Genomic DNA, 22,010 nt, shown 5'->3' with positions numbered 1-22,010 from the left:
TGGTCCCCAATTACTGAGATTTCCAAGCTGTCTAACCACTTCCAATACTTCAGATACGGTATTCCCTGTTTGATAATCAACAAAGTCATAGGCTGGAAAAGCTGTTCTGATTATTTTATTTCTCGTGGAGGTCATGAAGCCAGTGTCTAAATATGTATCTGCATGACCCACACTTACTGCCATTTTCATAGCTTCTTTCTTGATCCTTTGTTGGGCATCTTTCAATGTATACCATGCTTTGTCATTAGGGGGCCAATCTGATTCTAATGGTTATCTAAGTACCACTCCTGCTACTAGTTCTAATAACGAATATTGCTGATATTGACCAGGATTAGGCACGTTGCACAGTGCTTCTTGTACAGTAGTTTCCTGGCTTAATCTCATAAATTTTGGAACATCCATGTGTTCCAGCATTAATCCTGCCATTCCCAGCTCTTATATGCGTATTAACCACTGAACCAAAGGCTCCCCTACCCACTGGGAGAATCGTGCCATTATATCTGTTATTTCTTGTTGACTATAATCTTCCATAATATCATTTCCTACTGCCTTTCCAGTTTGCAGATCTCCTGTAACCCTTCTCCGGCTCACTGTTACAGTACACATCTATTTTAAATTTCTCTTCCCCTATAGCATCTCTGTCTTCTGACCCACTAGTACTATCCCAAATATCCCCATCCCATGTGTCAGGGTCCCAATCTTCTGTAAGACAGGATAGTAGCATAAGCACCTTTTTTTTTTTTTTGAACCACCTTCCCCCTCCGTTTTTTATATTTACATTTTGTACACCTTACTGCTGCCTTATCAGCTACATTCTGATACATATCCATCTTATTCATTAACAATTTATTCTGACATTGTAACGTTGTTAATGCATTCTGTTGATCACACATATGCCTCGCCAATCTCCCTACCGCCAATCTCCCTACCTTCCAATTTATCCTTCAACTCATGTAATTTTCTCCATACTGTTAACAACACCCATCCCTGTTGAGATATGCCCTCTTGCTCTTTCCCCTTAGTAATTTTCAGTTTTCGCAAAAGGTCGCATACCTCGGGAGAGTTACCTGCCCAATAGCAGATTGCCATGACTCACAAAGTCTGGTTTCAATCGACCACTTAGTGGCCACAATTTTATATATACTGTTATCCCATCCTGGTATAGAAGGAAAAAGATCTTTTATATTTTTGTCTTTTTGTCTCTGTCCACATGACTACCCCACTTCTGGTACCAAAATTCTACAATGCCAAGTTCGTTAGGTAGTCAGCACTTCATGGCATACAAAGAGACATACACAAGGTAATGCTTATACTAATTTATTCATTACATAAATGTCATAGCAGTAATATACAAAGCACAAATGATTTAGAACAACTTCACCATGACTGCAACAACACCAATCCTCACAGCAGGAGAATCCATTTTTTTAGGTAGCTGATGGACCGGGTCAATCATAGGACACTCCCTTTACGGCGTGCCGATGGACTCTGGATTCTAAGGAAAGTCTTGCTTCCTTTTATAGTTTTTCACCCTACTTGCTATGTGACAATACCCCAACCTGTCTCTGCAGTAAACAGCAGGCTGAAACATGAGTCGTCACACTTTAAGAGAAGATTCCATAAGATTCCAGCCTCCACTTCCCTAATGAAGTATCATGAGATTCATTGTTCATGCTGTTTCTCACGTACACTAAATTCCACAAGCCAGCTTCTAGAGAAATGGCTACACAATGCGCATGAGTTGAGTCTTTTTCAATTTGAAAAGAAACTCTGCAATGAGAGGGCATAGGATGAAGTTAAAAGGTGATAGGCTCTAGACTCTGGAGTAATCTAAGGAAATACTTTTATACAGAAAGGGTGGTAGTTGCATTGAATAGTCTCCCAGAAGAAGTGGCGGAGACAGAGACTGTGTCTGAATTCAAGAGGGCCTGAGATAGGCACGTATTATCTCTCGGAGAGAGAAAGAGATAATGGTTACTGCAGATGGGCAGACTGGATGGGTTATTTGGCCTTTATCTGCCAACATCTTTCTATGTTTTTATTACTGTTCTGTGTGGGATGCAAGAGGTATCTGGGAAGTGGCACTTTTAGGTGCATATAATACAGTAGGGCAGGGGTGTCCAATGTCGGTCCTCGAGGGCCGCAATCCAGTCGGGTTTTCAGGATTTCCCCAATGAATATGCATGAGATCTATTAGCATACAATGAAAGCAGTGCATGCAAATAGATCTCATGCATATTCATTGGGGAAATCCTGAAAACCCGACTGGATTGCGGCCCTCGAGGACTGACATTGGACACCCCTGCAGTAGGGGGTACAGGATTAGGGTAGGAGGAGGGGGAAGATGGGCTAAGAAGATTAGAATTGAGATCTTTGGGAGGCATGGACATGGTGCAGGTTTTTTTCATGGTAATTTAAAAGCTATATCGCAGTTGAGAATGGTAAGTTTTTTTTCTGTTAGATTATCTTACCCTAAGTTTTACTAGAGATAAACTGTTTTAGAATGTGGAAGGGAGCTTACATTCTCCAGTTCAGTGATCAAAAATTCTACAACTGCTAAATTGCAAACAAACAATAGCTTTTCTACAGGAGACAGATCTAGACTCATCAGAATAAGCTAAACTATGTAAATAGTGGGAAAAGGCCAAGGCAGTGTTGCCGGGAGAAATCATAGCCTATGCTGCATTTCAGAAAAAGGCTCATCACTTAATTACTAGCTCTGGAACATAAGGTGACCACATTGAGATGCCAATATTGAAAAGCCCATAATTTAGCAATCAAATCTCAATTGCCAGAAGCACAGCAGAAGTTCTGTTATGTCCATTACAGATTGACCTAAGGCGCTAAGCGACCAAAGTAGGCAGCAGGGAAATGTTCATTCTCGAAAAAAGTCCAAAATGTGGGGTTTTTTTTCTGAGAATGGCCTACCTTTACATTTATCAAATGAACACTTTCACAAAAAATGTATAAGAAGGACGTCTGCTGGATGTCTATGGTTCCTTGCAAGCTTAATCATAAAAACAATCGGACAGAGGAAAAAGCCTCAGACTGAGGCCCTCCCACCACCACAATGGTGATTTAAAGGTGGTTAGGCGATAACCTCATTGACAAAAAAACCTCTGTACTGTTGGAGATAGATAAAAGAATCGCTTGGTGTTACTGTTGGAGATAGATAAAAGAATCGCTTGGTGCTATTTAAATCATTCTTAAATTATATGCATTTGAAGTTAGAGGAAAAGTCTTCCACTTATCTGCTATTGATCGGTACACCAACGGTGGTCAGCTTTTCACAACTCTGCTGCCTCAGGGTGTAACAAATCCGATTGAACTAGAGTCAAAATAAAACACACATAACTTTGTGATTAGAGTAGACCCATGCATATGTTAGGGAAAGCAAACTCCTAATTCACAAGACGTACCTTAGAGAGGGACGCTGAACAGCATCTCAACATCAAAAAGATGGCTCCCCACCGCCGGGGTCGGGTTTAAAACTCCCGGTGTGCTTTCGTCATAACCGGAAGTGACAGCGCAACGTTATTCAAGCGCTAATGAGTACTACCGATAGCTGTCAAAAACTGACATCCGATACAAGAAAAGCAAACAAAAACGTGATGAAGGGAAAATATATTTTATTTTTTACTTTATGTTCCTAAAGTTCTTTGTTCTTGTTGTTTGTCTGGAAGGAAACCCACCCGAGTGGAGGTGCCCGGTGGAGGCTGCCTTTTCCGTCCCCGACCAGGTGGCAGAGGATCCGTGGGGTGGAGGTTGTAGTTGGTGTCTGGCTAGCTGGCAGTCCGAAGATTTTCCATTCTGTGCATTTGGTACTGTTTCTGAGGCAGAAAGTCCTTTTTTTCCACCCGGCTGCTTTTAAAAACGCTGACAGGCAAAGACACTATAGAACTGTGAGTACACTTCTCCCTTCCTATTTGGGGTGGATGCGGGCGGAACATAGCTGCAAATATGGAAAAACCGCAAATAACTTGTGAGGAACTGGACAACTTTTTGGGGGAAGAACAAGCTCTTCAGGAGGGACGGACTACACCTGAGTAAGGCAGGAATGAGGCTGCTAGCAAACAACGTCAAGAGAGGAATCGAGCAGGCTTTAAACTGAGAAGACGGGGAAAGCCGATAGTCGACCTGACGTCGACGGTTCGGACAAGAGATCCAAAGAAGATACTGAGCGGGAAAAATGCTGGGAACAAGCAAGAGACGAACAACAGAAACTGTTGACCAATAAGAAGGGCAAACAGATAAAATTAGAGGAACAGGAGAGATTGGGAAATCAGGTTGCAGACGAAAAAGATGCACCAAAAAATGAGGAAGAAAGGAACAGAAATTAGGGACTGGCAGCCCAGATAGGGGATAGCAAGAGGAGCAAAACACATGTAAAACCAGCTGAGAAAAGAAAAGACTGGGACTTAAATTGCTTGTACGCAAATGCAAGGAGCCTAAAGTCCAAAATGGGAGAATTAGAAGTCATAGCCAAAAAAGAAGACCTAGACATCATTGGAATCAAGGAAACATGGTGGAACGAGGATAACCAATGGGACGTAGTACTGCCAGGGTACAAACTCTATAGAAGAGACAGGACCCACAAGAAGGGGGGAGGAATAGCACTATACATAAAAGACACCATTCCCTCGTCCGGAGTGGATATAGAACCAAAGGCGGAAGGATTGGAGTCATTATGGGTTAAATTACCGGGAAAAAATGGCCTTGACATAAGATTGGGTCTATATTATCGTCCACCTGGACAAACGGAAGCGAACGACAAAGATCTGGCAGCAGAATTGAGGCGGGAAAGCAACAACAGGAACGTGACAGTAATGGGAGATTTTAACTACCCCGGGATAAACTGGAATATTGGAAACGCGAACTGTGCAAGGGAAACAGAATTCTTAGAGGCTGTGAGGGACTGCTTTATGGATCAGCTTGTCAAGGAACCAACAAGAGGAAATGCCACTCTTGACCTAATCCTCAACAGAATAGGGGGACCTGCAAAAGAAGTGGAAGTAGGACCACTAGGAAACAGCGATCACAACATGATTCAGTACAAATTAGGAGTAGGTACAGCAAAAGGGAAGAGAACCACAGTGACAACGTTCAACTTTAAGAAAGGGAACTATGATGCTATGAGAGCAATGGTAAGGAGAAAACTCAGAAATAGCTCAAGGAAAAGAGAAATTGTAGAGCAAGCCTGGTCTCTATTCAAGGGCACAGTGCAAGAAGCACAACATATGTACATCCCCAGATTTAGAAAAGGGTGCAAAAAAACTGAACAAAAGACCCCGCATGGATAAACAATGAGGTGAAGAAAGCGATAGGAGACAAGAAAAATTCATTCCGGAAATGGAAAAAGGACCAAACTGGGGAAAACTGGAAGGAACACAGAAAACGCCAAAGAGAATGTCATCAAGTGGTTAGGAGAGCGAAAAGAGAATATGAAGAGAGGCTGGCCAGGGAGGCAAAAAACTTCAAATCGTTCTTCAGATATGTTAAGGGGAAGCAACCGGCGAGGGAGGAAGTAGGACCGTTGGATGATGGAGACAAAAAGGGAGTGATAAAGGAGCAAAAAGAGGTAGCCGACAAGTTAAACAAATTCTTCTCGTCAGGCTTCACAAGCGAGGACACATCCAGTGTACCAGAACCCGACGTGATCTTCCATGGTGATCAAGAAGAAAACCTGTCAACAATAGAGGTGAGCCATGAGGATGTCCTCCAACAGATAGATAGATTGAAAAGCGACAAATCACCAGGCCCGGACGGAATCCACCCTAGAGTACTAAAAGAACTAAGAAATGAGATAGTGTGAATACTCCAATGAGTTTGCAACCTATCCTTGAAAACTGGGGAGATCCCGGAGGACTGGAAGATAGCAAATGTTACACCTATCTTTAAAAAGGGGTCAAGAGGAGACCTGGGAAACTACAGGCCGGTAAGTTTGACATCGGTTCCGGGCAAGATGGTAGAAGCACTGATAAAGGACAGCATCTGTGAGCACATCGAAAATAATGGGCTGATGAAAGCGAGCCAACATGGCTTCTGCAAGGGAAGATCGTGCCAAACAAATTTACTGCACTTCTTTGAGGGGGTGAACAGTTGGACAAAGGGGAACCTGTAGACATCATTTACCTCGACTTCCAAAAGGCCTTTGACAAGGTACCCCCATGAGCGGCTACTTAGGAAGCTGTGGAATCACGGGGTGGAAGGGGACGTACACAGATGAGTCAAACACTGGTTGGCAGGCAGAAGACAGAGGGTTGGAGTGAAGGGTCACTACTCGGGCTGGAGGAAGGTCACGAGCGGAGTTCCGCAGGGGTCTGTACTGGGACCGCTGCTGTTTAAAGTATTTATTAATGACCTGGAAACGGGGACGAAATGTGAAGTTATCAAATTTGCGGATGACAGTAAACTCGTAGAAGGGTTAGAACTACAGAAGAGTGTGAGGACCTACAAAGGGACCTAAACAAACTGGAGGAGTGGGCGAATAAATGGCAGATGAACTTTAATGTAGGGAAATGTAAGGTCATGCATATAGGGAGAAAGAACCCGATGTTCAGCTACCAAATGGGGATTAGTATTAGAGGAAAGTAACCTTGAAAGAGATTTGGGTGTACTGGTGGATACAACAATGAAGTCAACGGCACAATGTGCAGCAACCGCGAAGAAGGCAAACAGAATGTTGGGTATTATTAAGAAGGGTATTACGACCGGAACAAAAGAAGTACGTTAGATAGATTGTGAGTTCAAGTTCAAGTTTATTTGTTCTTAATGAATCGCCTATTTAAAATTGCTAGGCGATGTACAATCATAAAAAATATACAAATAAAATATTGGTGCTGACTTATAAAATAACTAATGTTTTGGGCTAAAACTTAACAAACAAAATACATACATATAAAATAATTTTGTTCTGAGTTAAAACTTACAAGAATTGTGAGGGTAAATGGGGAAAAAGTTACAATGTTTAGATAGAAGAGAAGGAAAAACATATAAGGGAAAGACGAAAAGGGGGGGTAATTTTAGCTGCTTAAATAAAAAATGCAGAGTAATGTGTTAGGAATCATAAGCATCTTTAAAGAGAAATGATTTTAGGGTTTTTTTTAAATAGAATTAAATCTTTTAAATCCCTGATGTATTGAGGTAAGAGATTCCATGAATGAGGGGCCATAACTGAAAACATGTCGTGCCGTCTGGTTCCTATAACTTTTAATGAGGGAATGGAGAGAAGATTATAAGAGGTCGAGCGGAGAGATCGTGTTGTGCTATAGGGAATTAGCCACCTGTTGATAAATTGTGGTTCATTAAAACTTAAGGATTTAAAAACTAAAAGCAGTAATTTAAAAGTTATGCGATGGCTTACCGGAAGCCAATGAGAAGATATCAACAGGGGGGGTAACATGATCATATTTTTTAGCGTTGTGGATCAATTTCACGGCAGTGTTTTGTATCAATTGCAGCCTTCTTTTTTCTTTTTGGGTAATGTTGATAAGGAGAGAGTTACAGTAGTCTATTCTGGATATTACTAAGGAATGAATTAGAATATTGATGGATTCTGGTTGTAAGAATTTAGCGAGAGAACAAATTAAACGTAATTTATAAAAGCAAGCTTTGACAATATTACTAATGTGGTTATGATAGGTAAGTTTGTCATCAATCATTACGCCTAAAATTTTTAAAATAGTAACCAGTTCTATTTCGAAATTATTAATAGAGATTGGGGAGTTTAATATTGTGTCTTTTTTCCAAGAAAAGAGCATTGATTTTGTTTTTTTGAGGTTTAAAGCCAATTTATTTGTGCTGAGCCAGTCTTTTATAGTTACAAGTTTGTTGTTAATAGCTGTAATGTCATTTTTATTTTCAGGATCTAGTGGATGAATGAGTTGGATGTCATCAGCATAGGCGAATGCTGTAAAACCTAGAGATTGAGTTAAATTTAAAAGCGGGACAGAGAGGGAAAATGCTTGAGTACCTGATTGTAAAAACCGCTTAGATAACCTTGATAGGCGGTATATAAAATCCTAATAAACTTGAAACTTGAAGTCATCCTACCGTTATATCGGGCAATGGTGCGCCCGCACCTGGAGTAACTGTGTTCAGTATTGGTCACCGTACCTTAAGAAGGATATGGCAATACTTGAGAGGGTCCAGAGGAGAGCGACACGAATGATTAAGGGCATGGAAAACCTTTCATACACTGAAAGATTGGAGAGGCTGGGGCTCTTCTCCCTGGAAAAGCGGAGACTCAGAGGAGACATGATAGAGACCTACAAGATCATGAAGGGCATAGAGAAAGTAGAGAGGGATAGATTCTTCAAACTTTCAAAACATATAAGAACAAGAGTGCATTCGGAAAAATTGGAAGGGGACAGATTCAAAACAAATGCTAGGAAGTTTTTCTTTACCCAGCGTGTGGTGGACACCTGGAATGCACTTCCAGAGGACGTAATAGGACAGAGTACGGTACTGGAGTTCAAGAAAGGATTGGACAATTTCCTGCTGGAAAAAGGGATAGAGGGGTATAGATAGGGAGCTACTGCGCAGGTCCTGGACCTGTTGGGCCGCCGCGTGAGCGGACTGCTGAGCACGATGGACCTCGGGTCTGACCCAGTGGAGGCATTGCTTATGTTCTTATGTTCATGGTGGGAGACCTGACCTGTTTCTGAAGGAGAGACAATATCCAAGCGATTTTCGGGCTGATAGCAGGCAAGCAGCGATTCCCAGCAATTTTTAGGGTAATAGCAATTTTCTCTATGCATGCTGGGAACCAGCATTTCTTTCTATGGATGCTGGGAAGCAGTGATTTTGAGGGTGAAAGATTTGAAGCAGCAGTTTGTGGGAGAAAGCAAGTAAGCAGCGATTTTCAGAGTGAATGTTGGTAAATGCTAAACTTTTTTTATCGGTACAGTAAAAGAAAAGGAACTTTACTCATGATGTAATGGGGGGCGGAGTCAGCATGTGAAAAATCGCAAATAATCGAAACCGCGAGTGCAGAAAATGCGAATACGGAGGGAGAAGTGTACCTCCATTATATTCTATGAAAACTTTGGGGGTGACTTGTGAGAAGCTTTAATTTGTGTTTTTCACAGTTTCTGAGGGTAGGGTTCCGGTCTCCCACCTCCCCAGACACCACATCACTATTATTTTTGTGTTTTTATTGTTGCCATTTTTGGTGTGAATTCGCTGGTGTTAGCCATCTTGGATTTTTATCTATCTCGGTTAAAGCACATTTGATGGAATCTCGCATGATTCATCCTGATGAAATTTGCATGGTGGCAACTTGGTCCTCTATCTAGAGCAGGGGTGTCAATGTCAGTCCTCGAGGGCCGCAATCCAGTTGTGTTTTCAGGATTTCCCCAATGAATATGCATGAGATCTATTTGCATGCACTGCTTTCATTGTATGCTAATAGATCTCATGCATATTCATTGGTGAAATCCTGAAAACCCGACTGGATTGCAGCCCTCGAGAACCGACTTTGACACTTGTGCTCTAAAGAATGATATGGGGACAAATTTTTTCTCATCCCCGCGGGAACTAATTTTCCCGTCCTGTCCCTGTGAATTCTTTTCCTGTCCCTGCCCCATTCCTGCAAGCTCCATCCTCATCTGCACAAGCCTCAAACACTTTAAAATCATAAGTGTTTGAGGCTTGTGCAGTTAAGGCAAAGCTTATAGGAATGGGGCAGGACAGGAACTGTGTGAAAATTCACAGGGACGGGATGGGGAAATTGAGTTACTGCAGGGATGGGGATAAATTTGTCCCTGTGTCATTCTCTAGTTCTCTCTTAATTTTTTTACCTGGTTTTACTGAGTGGATGTGGTGGCGCATTCTGATGCCATTCCGGGACCTCAGTTTTGAGGGCAGGCTCTTCTGTCCCTCCCTAGCTACCATGGCTATGGTACGTCACCTAGCATATGGAATCTGGAAGGGATGTAATAGAATGGAATATTAGGTTTATACCTTCGATAATCTTCTTTCTGTTAGTCCTTGGAAGATTCCATACGACCCACCCTGTCTATATACATTCATTTGTTTGCTGTAGCCTGCTCCTTTCTGCCTCTGTTACTCTCCTTACAGGTTCAAAGATTTTCCAGCCAGTTCCCGTGGGGAGTTTCTGTGAGTATGCACATTATAGAAGGCCTTTCTTGGGGTGCTCATTGCACACAGCAGGTTAGTTCTATATTGTTCCTCAATGTTTTTCTGAGTTGCCTTTGTGTCTGCTGTGACAAACCTACTGCAGTCCCAAGGTTTATCATAGGAAAATCCAGGAAATCATACAAACCCCGGTGCATAAGGGCAGATCAGGTCAGAGCCCATGACAGTAAAATAGCTGACTACCCTATGAGCAGTGAAGAGGAGACTGACACAGAATATCAGGACAGGCAAGAACAGGAAAGGTTTGCCTTGCCTGAGGCAGTGCCAAAGCAGAGCAGGAAATCTCTGCCCTGCTATTACCCTGTTCCTGTAAAGCAGAAACCAGAAAGAAAGTTTTCTCTCACAGAAACATCACAGGCTAAGGAAGGAAAGCCATTCCCCCCCCCCCCCATAAGCCAAGGGTGTGTGGTTTTCCTCAGCTTAAAGCGAGATTGAGTAGTGAGAAATGGGGGAGACAGGAAGAAGCTCAGAGTAGGACAGAGCTTCACACAGACCAGCTAGCTGAGGTACACAGCACTGATTGGGGGATGACTGAGGAGCAAGCAGAGAGTAACTTGACTCCAGATTTTCTTATCTCAGAGCCGGGTGAGGCTATGATTTTTGAGGACAATAGTGCTGCAGCTGAAGGGTGGTCAGAGCAAATGGAAGTGGCATAAGACAAAAGTGAGTTTGCTGAAGATTTTTTACCTTGCTGTTTTTCCTTAGTGTGGGTGCTGCAAGAAAAGATATAATTTTGGACTGTGTAGTTGTCTGCATATTTTCTCTGTGCCTTAAACTAAGGAACTATATCTCTCACTGAGCAGAGCTTTGGTAAAGCTGAGTCAAACGTTGGGCATGAAACCCAGCTTGTTTTGTTCTGGTGAATCACTGCTAGCAGAGCTCCGTGTACAAGGACCAGCTGTTAGCCGTTGCCACGGTAGCCCTGTTAATTACACTGAGACTGCATGGTTCTCACAAACGTGAAAATCTCTCAGAGTAAATGCTGGTATATTTTTCACTGCTAAACACCATCCTGGTTTGTGATGAAGTCTAACCTTAAGAATCATTATTGTGTACCTGCTGCATGAATACAATAAAGCTGTCTATCAGCTGAAATTAGAACCTCTTGCCTAGAAGTATAAGTTTGCTGTCTCTCTCTCATGGCTTCCTGTGCTTATAGCCATCATTATTAACCTAGGAAGCATTGCAGCAACACTCCTCTTGAAGTTCAGGATGGAGGATTACTTTCTGTTGACCACTGTAAATGTTAAGGCAATTAACTAAAATAACTGTGTTGAAAACTTTCAAACATTCCCAGAATGAGGCTCTGGTGAAGAGGACTGTGCTTAAGCCACTTACTAAGCCCAGAGCCAGTGACTGGGTTAAACCTGATTTTGGATTACAATTCAAGTCTTTTCTGTTGATTATATTTTGTTTATACTTTCATGAAAACCTGTGATGCGCTTAGAAAGTTCACTATGTTTGTGCTGCATTACCAAGCTGATGGTATGAACTATGATTTTGAGGCCATTGGCCAAATAACATTTACATTTTTTCTTACGGCCATTCTGACTAAGTGGTGTTCATTGCCTAGAGATAAAACGTCCTGAAGGGCTCCCCTAGTTCCATGGGGACCACGCAAGATTCAAGCAGCATGTCATTACCTGGTTGCTCGTCACGCTCTTTGGGGCATAGGTGTGACACTGTTTATCACTTATTAATATTTTGCAGAGCTTTCCAGTTCATGAATTACTTATGTTGATGAAGATTCTCCCCTATACCCCCTTATGGATTTTTTCAGGTATGTTGCTTGGATTTGGGACTTAACTGGATATGTTTACTAACTCAGGCTAAGGGGGTAGAGTATGTGCTCAGTAAAGTTGTGGATTTCTGCAACTCCTGGACTGTGGGTTGGGATTGAACACCTAGCGTATGGAATCCTCCAGGGACTAACAGAAGATTATCGAAGGTATAAACCTAATCTTCCATTAAATGAATTAACTCCATCAGAGGGTGGAAAAAACAATCTCATATTATAAATATCAGTTATATAAGTTTGCAAACAATAGTAGCATGATGCTCTTTTTTTTTTCAATAATTTCCTCTGATGCAGTGATAACGCGTAACAGGGCCTTGTCGGGAAATCTATTTTCCTCCCATGCTTTACTGCAGCAGCACTGGGAGTACAGCATTATATTGCTGAGATTTTTACCAACACCAGAGAAAAGAACGTTCTTAACTAGATAAGTGCTGGTTTCCTACTTTCATAAGAAAATCTATATGAATAAGTTTTGAGAAATTGATATAGAAAATTGATATAAAAAATGGAGTTTTTCTAGACCGAGGATGTATTTTCCTATGACAGCTGTGTAGTTATCATAGAGTTTTCCAGGTGATAATAATCCCTGGAAAATACTGAGTAGAGAATGACACGGGGAAAAAATCTGTCCCCGTCACTGCACCGTCCCCGGCCCACCATCCTCTACATTACCCCGTCAATGCCGTTCCCTTCACCGCCCCGTCACCATCACCACCATCCCTTTCAATGCCCCGTCACCGCCATCCCTTTCACTGCCCCGTCACCGCCACTGCCATTCCATTCACCGCCCCGTCACCGTCCCCGTCTAGCACCCATCTTCTTCCCTCTGCTCCCCCATAGTCTGGCATCTGTCTTCTTCCCTTCCAGCATCTTCTCCCCACTCTGCCTTCCACATTTCCTTTCAGGGTCTGTTCCTCTCTACCCTCTTTCAATGTCTGTTCTATTCCTTTCCACCACCACCCTTCCCTCCCTCCTTTACCATCTGTTCCTTTCTACCACCCTTCTTTCATATCTTCTATCAGTCCCCCCACCATCACTAGCAGTCTCTCTTCTCCCTTACCATGAGCAAATAGAACTTCTGAAAATTGTATTGCTGAGGCATTATTTCTAGTACGCCTTTTTTTCCAGATGGATAATCACATCAATTTTATAATTCTTACTGTCTGCTCTGATTTCATTCACAATTTGGTTTGTGTTTTGTACCTGAGAATTCCATGAGGCATTTAACCTTTTCCTGTCTCTTCTGTGATTTCAAGTTGATTCCTTCAATAATGGAGTCTCAAGGCAGTAGCAGTTTTCTATTTTGGGCTCTTTTGACATTGTTTAAGGGATTTCTTGTACATTTGGTGCTGGTCTTTTTTGATGAGGTCACTTCAGAATCTATTTCCAAGGAAGAGAAACTTTTTCCCTTTCACCCCCTCCTTCCTTGTGTGAGCCGGAACACGCGGTCCCCGCAAGCAAATAATTTTATATCATTTTCATTCTATTCATTCATAGAAATTAAAGTCTAGATAATGCCAGTCACATAACAAAACATGATTTTACAAAAATAATTCCCTGCACAGTCAAGCCTGCAAGGATTACTAGATGTCTTTCAGCAGCTCCCCTCCCTCCCTTCCCCTTACCTTTGTGGCCAAGTCAAAATGATCTACCAACAATAAAATTTTAAAAACACAAAGCACGCTGTACGCAGAGAAAATGTTAATTATCATTTATATTCTGCGGGTTTTCAAAGAGGTCAAGGCAGATGACTTTATGCAATGTCACCTCAGTAACAACTATACAAAAATAGACAAATATACTCCCTCCCTTTTTACTAAACTGCGATAGCGGTTTTTAGCGCAGGGAGCTGCGCTGAATGCCCCACGCTGCTCTCGACGCTCATAGGCTCCCTGCGCTTAAAACCGCTATTGTGTTTTAGTAAAAGGGGGCCATAGTGCAAAATATAGACAGCAGATATAAATTCTCAAAACGGACACATTTTGATCACTAAGTTGAAAATAAAATCATTTTTCCTACCTTTTTGTCTGGTGATTTCATGAGTCTCTGGTCCTTCTTCTGATCCTTCTTCTTTCTTCTCCTGCCCCCCCCTCTTTCTTTCTCTCTCCCCCTGGCTCCCCTCTTTATTTCTGCCTTTCTTTCTCTCTCCCCCTGGCCCCCCTCTTTATTTCTGCCTTTCTTTCTCTCTCCCCCTGGCCTCCCTCTTTATTTCTCTCTCCCCCTGGCCCTCCTCTTTCTTTTTGCCTTTCTTTCTCTCCTCTTGACCCCCCTCTTTATTTCTGCCTTTCTTTCTCTCTTCCCTTGGCCTCCCTCTTTATTTCTCTCTCCCCCTGGCCCTCCTCTTTCTTTCTGCCTTTCTTTCTCTCTCCCCTTGGTCCCCTTCTTTCTTTCTGCCTTTTTTTCTCTCTCCCCCTGACCCCTCTTTATTTCTGCCTTTCTTTCTCTCTCCCCCTGGCCCCCCCTCTTTATTTTTTCCTTTCTTTCTCTCTCCCCCTAGACCCCACAAAGCCATCGTGCCAATTTCTCCACTTCCACGATTCTTTCCCTACCCTCACCCCCAAGCCAGCAGCCGATTTCTCCCTGCTCCTTCCCCGATGTCCTGAATTTCATCAGGCAGCAGCAGCATTCACAATTCACTGCTGTTGCCCGCTTCAGGCCTTCCTCTCTGTCGGGTCCGGCAGAGAACAAGGCCTGAAGCCGGCAACAGCAGCGAATTGTAAACGCTGCTGCTGCCCAAAGAAGGTAATGGAGCACCGAGGCAGACCGCTTCTCCCACCTCCCAGCCGAACCCCCGCTGACCCTCCTATCTCCCCCCCCCCCCGTGAACCTTTCCGACCCTCCCAGCGAGAGCAGCAAACCTCCTTCGCGGCTTTCTCCTCCCTCTGCCGCGTCACTGATGACGTCATCAGTGATGCGGCAGAGGGAGGAGAAAGCCGACGCTACTGGAGAGAGGTTTGCTGCTTTCGCTGGGAGAGTCGGAAAGGTTCACTTGGGGGGGGGGAGAGATAGGAGGGTCAGCGGGGCTTCGGCTGGGAGGGGGGAGAAGCGGTCTGCCTCGATGCTCCAAGGCCTGGCGCCATTACCTTTTTCGCCCCTCCCGCCCCCCCCCCCCCCTTGGTACGCTACTGCTCTCCAGCTCTCCTTAGTTTGCCGGTTTTCTTTTTCGGCGACCAGCGCGCTTTCAAAGAGCCGCGCATGCGCGGCTGCTCAAAGTTCAATCTTCTGCTCTGCTGCAACTTCCTATTTCCGGTTGGGCCAGAGCAGAAGATTGAATACTGAGCAGCCGCGTGTGTGCGGCTCTTTTGAAAGCGTTCCGGTCGCCGAAATAGAAAGCCGGCAAACTAAGGTGAGGTGGAGAGAGGAAACTGGTTAAACGATCGAGCCGACGTGCGGGTGGGGGCTGCGGGGACCGCACGATCCTTTATGCCTCACTGCGGTGACAAGACCATTCACCGCTCCACGGGGCGGTGATGGCCTTGTCCCCCGTCCCCGCAGAGGCTGCTAATTTTCATTCCCCATTTTTGGCGGGTTACCCGCGGCTAAACCGCCACCGTGTCATTCTCTAATACTGAGGTCTTTTCTCCAATAATATTAGGAGACTTTATCTGATTAATCTCTGGTTTGGTTTTCTTTTGAATATCTTTTTGGTGGCTATATATATTTTTTCTAGATATTCAGCTTGCATATATTTATTTTTGTCAACTAACAAAACACCATTCAGGCCCCTCTAATATAGCTATGATAAGATATAAACAGGGTAGACTGCATCATAAATCCAGAAAGAGAAACTTATTATGAGATCTTTTTTTTTGCTAAGTAGTGCGTATATGTAGGTATATCTAAGTAGTATAGACGTACCAAAACATTCGGATAAGGGTACTACTAAACTGGAAGCCCCTATATCAGAGGATGAAGTTGATTGGGCAACCCAACAAAGTGCGTTGGGGAAGGAGCCCAGTCTGGATGGTTTTCAAAGGGAAATTTATAAGCTATTGGGGAAGGAGATTGCTTTAATTTTGGACTCTGTGTTTAATTTAGGGGTGGCAAAGGGCTTCCTACGTAGATATCTTAACATGGCACAGAGAGTAATTCTCCCAAAGCTGGGGAGGGGTCTGGAACAGCCAGAATCCTAGAGACCTATTTCATTGCTCAATTTTGAGGCAAAGTTACTGGCAAAGATATTGGCCAATCGCTTGGTGAGGGTTTTGTCCTGCCTTATCTTAGAACAGCAGGTAGCATTCGTGAGTAGATGGCCAGTAGCAAAAGAATATGTGATGAATTTTACTTGCCCTTGAAAGGACAAAATGGGAAGTTCCTCAACCATGCTTATTAGCTTTGATGCTGAAAAGGCATTTGATACAGTAAACTGGGGGTATATGTTTGACGTCCTACAGGCATATGGAGTAGATTTCTTCTATCTTAGTGTAATTAGGACCTTCCTCCAGTGATTCTAAAGCACAGATCCTGACAAATGGAGTGTTATCAGAACCATTTGCAGTACAGAGAGGCACGAAGCAGGGCTGCCCTCTATCACTGTTGCTGTTTGTGCTCTCCCTTAAAATAATCCAGAGTTCAGAGGCATGACGGTGGGTGCAAACACTTTAAAGTAGCAGAATTCACTGATGATCTATTAGTATACCTTTCTTAAACCCTAGCAGTTCCTGCCGGTATTGTTAAGGAACATTAGAAAATAAGGAGACTGTTTAAGTCTAAGGTGGAAGGAGGATTAGGTTTACCTTCTCTGGAGAATTATTACAAAGCTGAACAGATGAGAGTAATAGTTGCATGGCATTCATTTCCATCTAAGCTTTGGGTGAGGGTAGAATAAGCAATGATAGATGGGAGAGAAGGAATTAAGGATCTGAAATACCTACCATTGGTAGAAGAAAAAGACTTAATAAATATAAAAAATCCTTTTAGTAAATGCTCTTTGGCTACGTTGGAAAGTGTGATGAAAAAACTTCTAGGTAGAGATAGAGGTACAGTATTTTTTTCCCCCTATATTATTTGCACAAGATTTTATACCAGGTAGGGAGGGGGGAATTTTTAAGAATTGGGAGGTAAAATGGCTAAGATGCTTTGGTCAACTAATTGAAGAAGGGAAGGTAAAAGCCTTTACAGACATACAGGGGCAATATCAGTTAGAAGGGAGAGATCTTTCCCTTATTTACAGATAAAAATTTATATACAGTGGTGCTTCACACAACGAACTTAATTCGTTCCAGGAGCAAGTTTGTTATGCGAAAAGTTCATTGTGTGAAACGCGTTTTCCCATAAGAATACATGTAAAACAAAATAATTCGTTCTGCAGCCCTGTTTTCCCATAAGAATACATGTAAAACAAAATAATTCGTTCTGCAGCCCTACCCGCCCGATCGCAGCGTTCCGCCATTTCCCTCCCTCCACCTCACCTTATATGCAGAGTTTGCCAGCTTTCTTTTTCACCCAGCCGCACGCTTTCAAAAAGCTGTGCACGCGCAGCTGCTGGAGTTGATCAATGTTCTCCTCTCCTGCAACTTCCTGTTTCCGGTTGCGTCAGAGGAGAAGATTGAACAACAGAGCATCTGCGCATGTGCTGCTCTTTGAAAGTGTGTGGCTGGCCGAAAAAGAAAGCCGGAAAACTCGGCATCTAAGGTGAGGTGGAGGGAGATGATGGAACACTGCATTCAGACAGGAGGGTGCTGCTGTTCCCGGCTCACATTAGGAAGCGGCGAGAGTAGTTCCGCCCCCCCCGGGCCCCTCGGGCGACTTCGTTGTGTGAAACGAAGTCCGTTGTACGAATCAAGACAAGAAGTTCGTTGTGCGCAGCGTTCGCTGTGCGAGGCGTCCGTTATGCGAGGCACCACTGTATAGATATACAACGTGAAGAGTAATGGAGTTTTAAAGAAATCTGAATTTGAAAAAGATTAGGGGAACCAGTAGCAAAAGGGTGTATCTCTTGGTTATACAAAATTATAAATGAAGATAAAGCAATCAAAACCTCATACATGAAAACATGGGAAAAAGACCTGGGGAAGTAATGGTCCATAGATCAAGGGGGGGGGGGAATTGTATCACATCTTTTCCAGACAGCTAGAGCTGCCACTTTAGTGGAAAATGCTATTAAACTCTTAACACGTTGGTACATTACTCCAGTTTTAATTAGCAAATGTATTAAGCAGAGTGATGCTACTTGCTGGAAAGGATGTGGTAGAAGAGGTACATTCTTTCATATGTAGTGGGAATGTCAAAGGATGCAGAGGTTTTGAGAACAAGTATTTGGTTATGTGAGCAGATTAATTCAAACTCCACTTAAATTGAATGTTGAAAGGGCATTATTGGGAATAAAAATAGAAGGTTTAACATCCTCTCAATCTAAACTTTTGGATTTGGCATTTATAGCTGCTAGATTGACATTGGCCCAGCAATGGCACATGCAAGATGTACCTACATTAGGAGATATGAGGGAACGCTTAGGAATAGTTTGTGAGAAATACAGATTATCAGCCCTATTAACAAATCAATGGGCAAAGTTTAATGACATATGGGAGAGTTATATTCAAATATAAAAAGAATATAATGAAAGAATATATTGGCTTATTCTGATAGATTGGGGATCCAGGTCTCCTGTGAGAGGGGGGAGGTAGGGGATAGGTTTGTTGTAATAGTGGATAAATAAGTTGCATTATCTTTAATTTATTAAGACTGTGAATCACATTCAGCGATGATTATGTGTGCAGTGAAGTAGGATTCCTTTAATAGTAGGATGGATAACTTGCATTATTTCTATTAGTTTATTAAGATTGTGAATCACATTCAATGTTGATTTAGTGAGATTGCTGTATTAGAATAAAAAAAAAAGAAAGAAAGAAAATACGGAGACTTTCCTGGTTTATATCTTCGATAATCTTCTGTTAGTCCCTGGAGGATTCCATACGCTAGGAGAGGCATAATCAAAAGGGATGTCTAAGTCCGTTTACATCCATCTCGCAAATCGTCCAAAGTAAAAAAACAGCTTAAGACACATTTTTGAAAAATACGTCCAACTTTTTTTTCGTTTCGAAAATCGTCTAATTATATGTCCTGCCGATCTGATTGTTCAAGCATCTAAATCGTCCATCTTTATACCACATTTTCGTCCAACTTTCCGTCCAAGTCCAAAATGCCTAGAACAAGCCCTGTTAGACTTGGGAGAGGTCTGCAAAGTGAAGGACTGTACACACAGACATGCCACCTAAATAGTGGGGTACTTACAGGGTACTGCTGTGAACTTCACAAAAAGGGTGCCGTGTCTTCTCCTCACTACAGCTCCCTTATAGGACATGGTGAGCCCCCCAAATCACATCTATAAGCCCCTAGACCCACTTATCTACCACCCCAATAGCCCTTATGGCTACAGGAGCCACTTATATGTCAGTACAAAAGGGTTTTGGGGGTGTATAGGGCAGTGCTCATGTTTAAGCATCAATGCAGTGATTACAGGGGCTTATGGGCATGGGTCCACCTCTCTATGGGTCCCTAACCCACCCCCAAGATGACTTAAGCTGCCTCTGTGCTAGATGACTAGGCTTTCCTATGCCAGGCGGCCAGGTGATGATGGTCTCGAGGCTGAATTTTAAAGGTGTAGGCGCAGCATAAGCGCAGCGAGCCCGGTTCACAGTGACTGATACTGCTCCCAGCGCGTTCCCTCCAACTAGGGAATTCTTCCGGCTCCCTAGGAACCGGCCTAGGGTGGAAACCACCAGGTAAATGGTCACAGTAAAAGCAGGCAAGGAAATCACACACACCCAGGAAAGTAAAAAATAAAGGTAACCTTTTATTCCTGACCCTGAGTCAGGTTGCTCTGATGTTGTCAGTAAGTTGTGATATTTCCTAGCACATTTGTTCAGAAACCAAAACATGCAAAACAGGGCCAACCTGGCCACACTGGCTTCACAAACACTAGAATGAATAACAAAAATCAAAAGCAAAGAAGAACATAAAACCAGACTTATGGCTGGACTTCAGTCTCTGCGACTCAGTCCTCTTCACCAGCCTTAAAGGATAAAGGTAGATTCAGCAGTGCTCTTTTTCTATGGAGGAGCAGTACAGAAAAATTCACAAGGCTCTGGTTACATGAAAATAAAACTTTTCCAAAATCAAAAGTATACTGCTCAAAGCTAGAACTTTGGCACAGGCTTACTGCAGCAAGGAACTATACAAAACATGGCTGACATTCCCTGCAGTAGCTTATCAGTAGTTAATTAGCTTCCAGCTGTGAGGAGAGGAGAGCAAGCAGAAATGCTTATTTGTTTGCAAATGTTTTAATAGTTTAAAGTACTAAATAGTGTGAGAGAATAATTCAGAGTTTAATTCTGGGAAGTGAGACAATTCTGCCTACAAAATAAACTTAGTTACAAAACTTTACAAAAACAGGTAAGCATCAACAAAGTATCATAACACTTCCAACCTCTTTGCTGGTGTCCATGGCTTCCAACCTCCCACTAGGAATACTTGGCATATCAGTGTCCATGGGATCCCAACTCTCTGACTGTCTCTCTCTGGTGGGTTCAGAAACCTCTGACATGTCCACCATATCACAGTCTCGTCCCAGCTTTTCAGCATTCAGCTGGGGAGTGGAGTTGTGCTGCCTTGCAGGCTCACATTCCCAGCTTCTCTGTTCCTCCCCCCTCTGGGTCTCAGCTGCCTCATTTTAACAACCTCCAAATCACCCCTACCTGCTCTAAAGAGGGGGAAGGGAGAAAGCTCCCTCTGCAACTGTGACTGGCAAATGACAGCTTCATACTAGGTCTCTGCCTTTCTGAGAGATGTAGTTTCCTGTTCCCTGAGGTCTTATGAGCTCTAACAGCAGGCTTGGAAGAGTAACCTGCAGCTAGTCTGTACTCTCCCTGGCCGTCACTGTCTGACTCAACAATCTCGGTGCAAGGGAGGTCAGTGTTCTCACAATCACAGAGCCAACCTGGTCAGCTCTCCTGCATAGGGGCTTCCTGCTCTTCCTAATTACTCCTGTGACAAAGCTAGGAGGAGAGCTAGATTTGTCACAGTCTGTATTATGTGTTTTCAGTGTTTATCTGGTGGGTTTAGGTGGGTTTTTGTGACTTAGACCATGTTTTACATGGTCTAAGTCACAACGTCCAAGTTCCGTCGATCGTCGGGTGTATAACTTTCGGTTATACATGCTGTACGACTAAGTCTAAGCCAGCCCACATCCCACCCAACTCCTGCCCTCGACACTCCTCCCAAAATGTCCTGTTTATCTTTGGTCGTTCAGCGGCACTATGAAGGCCTAGGTCATTCAGAAATTCATCTAAAACCCGTTTTTAGTATTGGCACTTGGACATATTTGAGAAATGTTCGTCCAAGTGCCGACTTAGGCCGGTTTTTGGACGTATTTCTCTTTCGATTATGAGCCCCTAGGTGTTCAATCCCAACCTACAGTCCAGGAGTTGCAGAAATCCACAACTTTACTGAGCACATGCTCCACCCCCTTAGCCTGAGTTAGTAAACTCTCTATAGGTTTGCTAAAAAAAGATATGATGAGATTAAGGTCCTTAGTATCCAAATTCTGCTGGGGAGGTAGGAAGCCCAAACTCTACTGGGAATTTCTATTAGGATCCTACAGGGCTGTGGAGTTGGTAGATAAATCCTTAGATTCCAACTCCTCAGTTTCTGGTACTCACGACTCTGACTCTCTGGCTTCGACTCCTCAGTATTTAATATGCTAATGTATTTTCCACGTTGATTGAAGGAAGGTAACATACATGCCATTTAACCACAGAACTACTGGCTGGGAAGCCAATGCTCTCCAATATTGGCCAGTTTAAACAAAAGACAAAAAAATGAAAACAATAAGGATTTATTTATTGTTTTTATCAAGTGGCTATAAAGTAGTAGCATAGAACATAAGAATTGCCATCTCCGGATCAGACTCTAGTCCGGCGATCCACACATGTGGAGGCCCCACCAGGTGTACCCTGGCATAGTTTTAGTCCCCATATCACTCTATGCTTCTCATAAGGAGATGTGCATCTAGTTTACCCTTACCCGTTATCACTCTATGCCACTCATAAGGAGA

The 22,010-nt window shown here is 43.1% G+C and overlaps 1 protein-coding gene across 2 annotated transcripts in view; it reads left to right on the top strand.

The window, feature by feature from the left end:
- The window catches only part of SRPRB (SRP receptor subunit beta), a 371,725-nt gene that overhangs the window by 30,185 nt on the left and 319,530 nt on the right, over window positions 1-22,010 (top strand). The window contains exon 2 of one of the 2 annotated variants that reach the window (XM_033959325.1): window positions 11,869-11,938. The exons of the other annotated variant lie outside the window; for it this stretch is intronic. Coding sequence (XP_033815216.1) covers window positions 11,893-11,938 — 46 coding nt within the window. The 5' untranslated portion in view covers window positions 11,869-11,892. The remainder of the gene's footprint in view (window positions 1-11,868; window positions 11,939-22,010) is intronic. 2 annotated transcript variants of the gene reach the window in all.

This window comes from Geotrypetes seraphini, chromosome 9 (assembly GCF_902459505.1).
Source record: "Geotrypetes seraphini chromosome 9, aGeoSer1.1, whole genome shotgun sequence".
In the NCBI taxonomy this organism is placed as follows: domain Eukaryota; kingdom Metazoa; phylum Chordata; class Amphibia; order Gymnophiona; family Dermophiidae; genus Geotrypetes; species Geotrypetes seraphini.
Note: the sequence above shows the minus strand (reverse complement) of the source record. Positions and strands in the feature narration are given on the sequence as shown.